At 15.5% G+C, this 10,695-nt stretch overlaps 2 protein-coding genes across 2 annotated transcripts; one reads left to right on the forward strand and one right to left on the reverse strand.

Annotated features, from left to right (window-relative positions):
* Positions 1 to 1,354: 1,354 nt before the first annotated feature.
* PADL01_1252400 (chitinase) lies at positions 1,355 to 2,491 on the forward strand (the record flags this gene model as incomplete). Its single annotated transcript, XM_028683506.1, has 1 exon — positions 1,355 to 2,491. The coding sequence occupies one exon, from the start codon at positions 1,355 to 1,357 to the stop codon at positions 2,489 to 2,491; it is 1,137 nt and encodes a 378-aa protein (XP_028539677.1).
* Positions 2,492 to 4,363: 1,872 nt separating this feature from the next.
* PADL01_1252500 (conserved Plasmodium protein, unknown function) lies at positions 4,364 to 4,762 on the reverse strand (the record flags this gene model as incomplete). Its single annotated transcript, XM_028683507.1, has 2 exons — positions 4,364 to 4,402; positions 4,544 to 4,762. The coding sequence occupies 2 exons, from the start codon at positions 4,760 to 4,762 to the stop codon at positions 4,364 to 4,366; spliced, it is 258 nt and encodes an 85-aa protein (XP_028539678.1).
* Positions 4,763 to 10,695: the final 5,933 nt, after the last annotated feature.

Genomic DNA, 10,695 nt, shown 5'->3' on the forward strand with positions numbered 1-10,695 from the left:
TTTCACCATAAACTTATTCATAAAAGATTATTTTTTTTCTTAAAACAGTATCATTAAAATGTTCATATTGTAAGACTACTATAATTATTTCTATGTATTATATTATTTAAAATAATTTTTCTTAAGAAAATGTGTAAAATATTAAATATATATTTCCCCAAAATTAACGTTTCATTATTTTATTTTATTATGTTATATTTTATTTTATTTTCCTTTAATATATTTTTTTTTTCAAATATTATTGTATAAAAGAAATTTCTTTTTAATAATCTTAAATAGTATACTTTTAACAACTACATTATTAATAAAATATTGCTTAATTTCCTTTCTTTTTTCTTATGTTTGACATATATATCTTAAGAAGAAAAAATCAAATGTATTTAAATAAAAGTACTTTATATGATCAAAAGAAATTGTCTTATTTAAGCTACTTAAAATGTTATCTCTTTTAATGTATTTATTAAATTAAACATTCTAAGGTGTTTTCCTTTTTAAAACTTTTGAGAAACAAAAGAAAAAAAAAAAAATTAAAGTAGCTAGAATGACTAGATAAATTAAAAATAGCTAAAATGAAAAAAAAAAAAAAAAAAAAAAAAAAAAAAAATCTATGCATACATTATATGAATACAATTTTCTTATGAAAAGTAATTTGTAAATAAGTATAAGTAGAAGGTGTTTACAATAATACTTATAATAATTATTAATTAAATATAATGCTCTGAAAAACGTATTACAAAAGCAATTAAAAAAAAGCTTTAATATAAAATTTTATACTTAATATATGTACGTATATTTGTAAATATAGCTTGTTATTATATAAGCTATTATAAATATAAAAAAAAAAAAAAAAAAAAAATTAGACAGCCAAATATTAATATAGTTGTAGCAAGAAAAAAAAAAAAAAAAAAAAAAAATTAGACAGCCATATATTAATATAGTTGTATAAAAAAAAAAAAAAAAAAAAAAAAAACAAACATATATAGATTACTTAAATATAGACAACATTGTTCAATTCATTTCAAAAAAAAAAAAAAAATTAAAACGAAATATGTAAATATAATTTTTCGATATATAATTATTATAAAATTAATTTTTATTTTTTATTATTTTAATTTATTTTTTCATTATTATTTTTTATTTCCTTTGTTTTATTTTTCCTTGTTTCCGTTGTTCTATATTTTATTCAAATATATAATATTTATAAGTTACATTAATTTTTATGTACATATATATATTATTTTTTTTGTTTATTTAATTTTTCCCATTGAACGTTTAATTTTTGTTCATTACATAATTATATATATATATTTTTTTTTATTTATTTTTCACATATTATCAGAATAAATATATCAACATGAATTTTACTTTGAAAAATTCATTTTTATTTATTTGCTTACTGTGCTGTTTATTGAGCACTTATGTCCGTGTCATTGAGGGACATAGAGCACGACCCGGTGAATCAAGAAAAAACCCAAGAGAAATTATAAAAACATTTAAAGAGAGTGGTAAAGGAATGATTCAAGGTTATTACCCATCATGGGTTTCTTATAATCATAACTTGAAAGATTTAAATCCTAATTTAAATGTTGTACATATGTCTTTTGCTAAGATGGATTTATCCTATGACAGTATAGAGAGTATTGTTGGTTCTCCTTCACTTTTTAAGTCATTAATAGGTTTAGAATATATAGGGTTAAACGAGTATTTTAATGATGCCATGAATTTAAGAAAAGCTCGTCCAGATATTATTATGCTTTTATCTCTTGGAGGAGAAACATATCATCCAAGTTCATTTGAATCTGCTTTAAATGCTGTTGAGAAAATTGCAAATTTAGTTGATGAATTAGGATTTGATGGAATCGATGTAGATTATGAGCCTAATGGATCTTTTGATGGTTTGAACGAAAAAACGAAAGCTGATTTTTTCGTACAATATGTAACAAAATTGAGGGAATATATGTGTGATGATAAATTAATTTCTATATCCCAATCATCTAATGGAGCTTTAAGTTGTATAGGGTTTAATGATCCTAAGAAAATATGTATGGATGATGAAGCACCATATAATTCAAAATATTTTAGTAAACCTGATGTAAAAAAAGAGTTACTAAGAGCTGCACAAATGGCTTCAGCTGGAGGAGCAATATATTTAATGAATAATTTAAAGGATATGATTGATATGGTTTTTGTACAAACCTTTAATTATACAAATTCTACAGATTCAACAGTTATGAAAGAATTATATGATTCTTATGCTTATTATGGAAAGAAATATGATTATGTTATTATAATGGGATTTACTTTGATGTTTCCTTCAACTCCTTTTAATCCAAATGATAAAACGTTTGTAAAAACCATTGGTGATTTTGTAAAGACAGAAAATAAATTAAATAAAAGAGCTGACGGATTTGGATTATGGTCTTTATCTTCTGATAACGCTGTACATAATGAAAAATTAGCAATTGAAAATTTCGTAGAATCTTTACATTAAATAGTATTTTTTTTTTTTTATAAAATATATATATATATATATATATATATATATGTGTATGTATATATTTGTTCTATATTATTCTATTATTTATTTATTTTATTATTTATTTTTTTTTTTTTTGTTCTATATACAAAATATATATTTTTCTAGAATTAATGTTATGGTTATATTATGCATTTTGAATTATATATATATATATATATATATATATATATATATATATATATATATATATATGTGTATATATGTACTTATATATTTATATATACATGTTTATATAAACTATATCATATATACCATCAAAGACGTTAACAGAAAATACGAATAAATATATAATAATTATTTTATGGAACTGTAACCATTTCTATATTTAAGATAACCAATAAATTATATCTTTTTATTAATTTTTTTTTTTTTTTACACTAACTGACAAAAAAACAAAATAAACACTTTATATTTATATAATAAGAAATAATAAGACACCTGTTATATTTAGAAAGGGTAATTATCCTATATTTCTTTTAAGCTTTAAAAGAAAAGGAGGGGAAAAAAAATAGAATAATCTATAAAGTATATTCATGAATATATATCTATATCTATATATATATATATATATATATATATATATATATATAACATGAGAATATTACTTTTGGAGAGATGATGCATTTATTATTAAAATTTCTTTTTTATATTTTTAACAAATAAGTTTTATATTAATAAAAAAAAAAAAAAAAAGAAAAAGTAAGTCATTTTTGTCTTAATAATATAAAAAAAAAAAATAATAAAACACCATATATATAGTTCACTTAATTTTTATATAAACATTAAATAAAAGAAATGAAATATAAAATTGTTCACTCATACATTTTAACAATTAAAAAATAAAAACAAAATAACATAAATTATATAAAAATCAATAATATATCGTAAAAAGGTATGCATAAATATATATTTACATATAATAATATAAATTAAAAAAAAAAAAAAAAAATAATAAATATATAAAAATACAAATAAAAATTATATATCTGAATATATAATTATTATATTTTTATATATAAAATAAAAACAATTCGTTGTTCAATTCAAAAGGAAAATTCAGAAATATAAGATTATTTTTCAATTCTTATTTTTGTTTTATTTTTCTTTTTTCCCTTTTTTGTTCAATATTAATATCATAATAATACAACATATGAATCAAAGAAAATTGCATATTTTTATTATATGTGCAATAAATTATATCATTGTGTAATTATAAATATATAGCGTATTATTTTGATATAATAAATAGATGTATATAATATACAATAGTTCCCCCTTCAAAAAAAAAAAAAAAAAAAAAAGTAAAATTTAAAAATATATATTTTTGATAGTTCTTAAAAATTTTTTAATCAAAATATAAAAAAACAATATTTTTAAAAAAAAGATATACAGGAAAAAAGAAATACAACAAATACAAAATTTTCTAGAAACACATATGAAAAAAAGAAATATATGTTGAAATATAATAATATATACACAAAATAACGAAGATTCATATATTAATATTCTTTACTTGAACGCATGTTACAAATATATAAATGTTTTTTTTTTTTTTTTTTTTTTTTTTTCTTGTAACCTTGTATGAAAATTGCACTTCTTTATTTGTTCTTGTAAAATGCCTTTTTTATTTTTTTCCTTCTTGATTTTCTTGTCAAATTGTATGCAAGTATAGTTAGTTTTTAGGTATAACATATTGTGAATTTTATAAATGATTTTGAATTTACCCTTTTCTATGTATATATGTGTATTATATATTTTCTGAGATAAACTTTTTTTTTTTTTTTTTTTAAATTATTTAAAATCATATGATACAACATATGAGGCTTAGTAATATCCATGTTTCTTTATTTTTTTCTCAATATCCTAAAAAGCAAATAAAAAATAAAAATGAATATATACATAAAATATATATATAATAAAAATTTTCATATATATTATATTATATTATATAATATAATATAATATTTATTTATTTATTTATTTATTTTTTTTTTTTTTAATTACCTTTTTTCCACGATTATACACCCAGAACAATATAGCGTTAAATACCATAAGTGCTATAAAAATCATAAGAGAACGATTACATGAACAACCACCAGGTACTGGTGTACCTGATTCTCCTGATAATAAACTTGTAAGTGGTTTTGCTGTTATGATATCTCCAAAAGCTTCTTGTAAAGCTGATATTATATTAGGATCATAATCTGCCCATGGATCACCCATTTTGATATAGATATATTGTTAATTAAAAAATGATTAAAAATTAATTATATACTGATATTAATATATACGATTTGCGTATATGTCTTGATACATATATATACATATATATATGTAATATATTTATTATATATACTTTATATTCAAATCAAAATAAAAAATATATATATTTATATTAATTCATAAAAATATATATATATATATATATATATATATATATATTTTTGAAACAAAAAAAAAAAAAAAATAAATAAATAAAATAAAATAAAAAATAGAAATTAAATATTCTTTTTCAAAAATATAGATTCATAAAATATATAATATACTTTGTTTTCCATATAAATATATATATATATATATAATGTATAAAATATTGTTTATAGAACATATATATATTATAAATATATACAATTCGGATAATATTTTTATACATATAATGGATAATTGTTCTAATTTGGGTATTTCTTTTTTTTTTTTTTTTTCTTTTTATAAATCAAATAAAAGAAAAATTATGCTTAATTAGAATACAGATCTGTAAAATATGTAAAATAATTAAATATATATATATATATATATATATATTTTACAAATAATTTTCCTAAAAATAATAATATATATTTTTAATATATTTATTATTTAAAGTATTTTATTTTTTATTTTTCCAAATTTTGAAAAAAAAGAATAATTTCCTTATTTTTATATTTTACTTTTTTTTTTTTTTTTTTCTTTTTTCCTTGTTTTAACATATAATTTTAAAAACAAAATTAATTTCCTTTTTTTTTTTTTTTCAAATAATAATTTTTTTTATAAAAAAAAAAAAAAAAAAAAACCAAACTATATTAAGAATTATATAAAATAAAAAAAATTAGAATAAATAATAAAAAAATATAATAAAAAAAAATATAATAATAATCATCACAACAAAAAGTAGTAATCAATACTTTAATTAATATATAATAAAAATATATAAAATGTTATAAAATAAAGAAGAAAAAAAAAAAAAACAACAAAATTTTATTATTTAAAATAAAGAAACATAGGAATAAAAAATAATATTTTATAAAACGAGATAAAAGAAATATATTAAAAAAGCGTACAAAAATTGGGAAATGGTACAAAAAATGTTAATTTTTAAAATATTATTTTATGTTAATTTATTAATTTGGATATTTTTATTTACATATATATATTTTTTTATTATAATTATATATATATACATAATATATTTATATATATATATAATTTATATATTATGTATATATTAATAAATAAAAAACTAAATGTTATTATTTTTTTAATTTACAAATGTAAATTTTCTTATTAAGTTTTATTATTATTTTTTTTTTTTTCTCATAAGTAGTGAGGAGGAATTTAATTTATATTTTGTTAATGCAATAATGTAATACTATATTCAAGTTGTAAATTTTCATAATATAATGAATAATGAAATAAAAAATACATTTATAAAGAATAATGTATCCAGGAAAAAATTATTTTCTCCTCTTTTCTAATTTTCAAAAATTATTAATTTCCTCTCAAATCACCTTATCATGTATACATATATATATTATAAAACATTATGTACATATTCTGAAAAATAGATATAATTCTAGGTTTTTTTTTTTTTTTTTTTTTTTTTTTTTCAAAAAAATTAAATATTAAAATTTATAAAAAAGAATTAGAAAAAAAAAAGTTTTTATTTGCTTTTATTTAATAAAAGGGAAAGATTTTTTTTTCTTTCTAAATTAATTATTTTATTATTATTTTATTTTTTTTTTTTTAATCCATAATTTTTTCTTCTTATTATAATAATTTATTATAATTTATTTTTATTTTCTCTTTTCTTTTTTTTCCATAAAATCCTTTTTCCTTTTCTTTATATTATATATATATATACCTGTGAGGGATGTAAATTTTCTATTCATATGAATTATAAATGCACCTGATATATTCAAACTATATAATATTACAGTGATATATTCCTCTATTTAGGTTTTACAATATTATATATATACATATATTGTATATATATATAATATATAATATACTTATCTACAGGTAAAAATCTTATATAACACGACAATAGTTTTACAAACCGATATATATAGAAAAAATAAATTTTCTTTTCTTTCGTAGATGTATATATATATATATATATATATAATAGAAAGTATATAATTTTTTTTTTAAAGTTTCACAAAAAAAATTATAATTTTATTGCTGTTTCCAATAATTTTTAGGAACAAAAAGGAAAAAGAAAATATATGAAATAAAATAAAAAATATGAAATATAAAATATGTATACATAATATATATATTAATATTTATTATTTTATTTGATTATTGGTATTTTCTTTAAATTATTTTTTTCTTTTTTTATATTTTTCTCACTGGTTTGTTTTAATGATAATTATTTGAATTTTTATTTGGATCTTTACAAGTCATATTATTAAATAATTTATATAATCATATTTTTTTTATTACAGATTTAATAAATAAATAAATATATATATATATAATTAATATATATTTAAAAAAATGCATATTTATATTAATAATATTAAATACATCTTATTTCACATAATTTAAAGCAATGACAAAAAAAAAAAAAAAAAAAGAATGTGAAAGTTTAAATGTTTTATGTAGTATATTTTAATAAATAAGAATATATATTTTTATTTATTATTATATAGTTTGAATATATATATATATATATATATATATGCGTTAGATTTTATTTTCTTAGATTATTATATATATTATTTCAAATATATATAAAATTAGAAATTCATCATAATGTTTCGTATATATATTTCACAGATGAAAGTATAATTATAAAAAGACATATACAAGTTGTTCATTTTGTTTATGTTTATGTTTATGTTTTTTATTATTTATAATAGAATTTATGAGACATATATAGTATATATAAAAAAATCATACTGAAACATTTACTACATATGTATATATATTTATCGTAATGTTAAATAAAAGAAAAAAAAAAAAAAAAAAAAAGTGTCCAAATATATACTTATTAATATTTTGATTTAGTTATTTACAATGTTATAATATATAGGACCACGTGACGTATGTGTAATTTTTTCTTTTAGATATTATTAATGTAATTTTATATATAACATAGGAAGCAAATGAATATATATAATGTTGTATTTACAACAATCTCTTATTATATTAATAAAATGGAAAAATTGTAAATAATATATAAAATATAAGTATTTAATATAAGTAATATATATATAACATTTGAAATAATCAAATATGTGTTTAATGTTTTCTCCTCAAAATATAGGATTTTATTTTTCAGACATTTGTCAATAAGTATATATTTTTTCCATTTCGTATTTTTCCTTTTATCTTAAATAAATTTTTTTTTTCTTAATTATTATTATTAATATTCTCATATAATAATGCAATAAATAAAATAATATTAATATGAAAAAAAAAAAAATAAATAAATAAAAACTAAGATAATATATGACTTGTTTTTATATTCATCTTATATATATATATATATATATATATAATTATTGTTGACTATAAATAAATAATGTAATAAAAAAATAATATCATTTCTATAATATAAATGCATGTATTATGGACCATTTTTGAAGCTGTACACATATTATATATGCATTTGTACGCCTAATTCTTTATAAAGATTAATTAATAAAAATTATAGAAGGTGATATAAGTGGCCCAATAAAAAAAAGAAGAAAAAAAGTATATATATATATATATTATAAGTACGTTGAAATTTTTATATATTTCCAATATGTATTAATTTCTATATTATATTTATTTAAAAGAAACATTTTAAATTACATACTTATATAAAAATTTATTTTATTTTTTATATAACTTCATTTTCTATTACTCATAAATATAATATATAATGAGAGATAATATTATTTATTTAATAATTTTTCGTTAATATTAATAAAAATAGAAAGACAAATATTATTTATGCCTTATTTTTTTTTTTTTTTTTTTCTTTTGGAGTATCCTTTTTATTTTTGAATAATATTATATGATAAATAAAGTAGAAAAATAAGAAAAATACGAATAAAATAATTAAAGGAATAAATGTTTGGTATATTAATATTTTTATGTATATATATAGACGTTATTATATATTATATTTCATTAATACTAGACATATTTGAATTGTTTTTTTTTTTTTTTTTTTTGTCTCTCTTTTTTTTATATGATTATGTTAGTATTTAAAAGATCTACGTTTTTGTATCTACAAAAAGGAACGTAGATTTTTTTCAAAGAATAAAATGTTTATATATAATATGGTCATTTTTTAATATAATATAAAATATATATATATATATATATATATATTAATATATAAAAATATTGTTACATAGATTCATCGTAGCGCTTTTAAACATATATGTTATTGATTTATTTATATAATATTAATATTATTTTTCATATATATAAGAATTTGTCTGTTTTTAAAGTAATAAATGTATTTGTTATTCTACTTTTGTATATATTATTATATAATGAAAATAATATATATTTCTAATATATATTTGATTTTTTTTTTTCATTATATTTTCTACAAAAGAAAAAAATTAAAAAAAACGAGAGAAAAAGATAAATAAATCAAATAAGATAAAAATAAGTATTACAAAAACTATTAAATCAATTAATATATAATAAATTCTTTTATATGGATTATTTATATATTATGGTTTCATTTTTAAATGTACGCAAAAGTGTGTACTTTTTTTTTTTTTTTTTTTTAGGTACTATTTTATAATAAGTACAAATAAGAATATGTATTCTCGTATTTTTATTTTATTCTTATGTATGGATTGTTATAATTATAGCAATAATATTATGAATTAAATATATTCTTTCTATGTGGTAATTTTTTTTTTTTTTTTTATATACATGTAAATAAATAACCTAATTGACAAGAAAGGAATATTTTTATAATCTCTTAAAAATAGAAGGAAAAATATAATAATATTAGGAACATATATTTATAATATTGCATGTATATAAAGAAGTATTTTTTTTTTCCCTTATTTAATGGGGTTTTTTTTTTAAAAAAAATGAAAATATATTTATATTAAAATGGATTTAATAAAATAATATAAAAAAATTCTATTAACATTTTGTATTGTTTATTAATAAATATTATAATGTTTTTTGAAATAATATATATGTATGTAATATTATATTGATTCTATAAATATTTTATTTAATTTCTTTATAATGATATATATTTATTTATTACAAATGAATGCACTATACCTTAATTTTGTTAATTTCCAAATATATTATGTATACGCAAGAATTATTATGAAATATGAAATGTTGTTAAATATATATGAACATTTGGTTAAGTTATATAATATAATCATTAATATTAAGTTATTATTTAATATATATATATATATATGTTTAAGTTTTTTTTTTTTTTTTTTTTTTTTTGTTCCACAATTTAATATTTTGTTCTAACTTGTTCTATAGAGAAATGTATAAATAAAAGAATAAAAATAATTTGATCTATTTTTATATGTATTTATTTCTTTTCTTATTTTAACAAATTAAAAGCAAAAAATGTTTTTTATAATTGAATTATTAATTTTTTTTTTTTTTTTTTTTTTTTTTTTCTATATAAATTTAAGAAATAATTGTTCATTTAATAAAATATGTATATAAATAAATATATATATATATATATATATATATATATATATTAATTTTAATTGTTATATTTATTTACTTTCTTTTTTTCAAGTGTAATTTTTTAAATTACAATATACTAGTGGTTTATACTATACACAATGTGTATATATATTAATATATATATATTTTTGAATTTATTTGTTTTTATATTATATAATAACTTTACAAATTTTTTTACAAAAAATGATTCTTAATTACTTTTT

Source organism: Plasmodium sp. gorilla clade G2 (genome assembly GCF_900097015.1).
Source record: "Plasmodium sp. gorilla clade G2 genome assembly, chromosome: 12".
NCBI classification, from domain to species: domain Eukaryota; phylum Apicomplexa; class Aconoidasida; order Haemosporida; family Plasmodiidae; genus Plasmodium; species Plasmodium adleri (nom. inval.).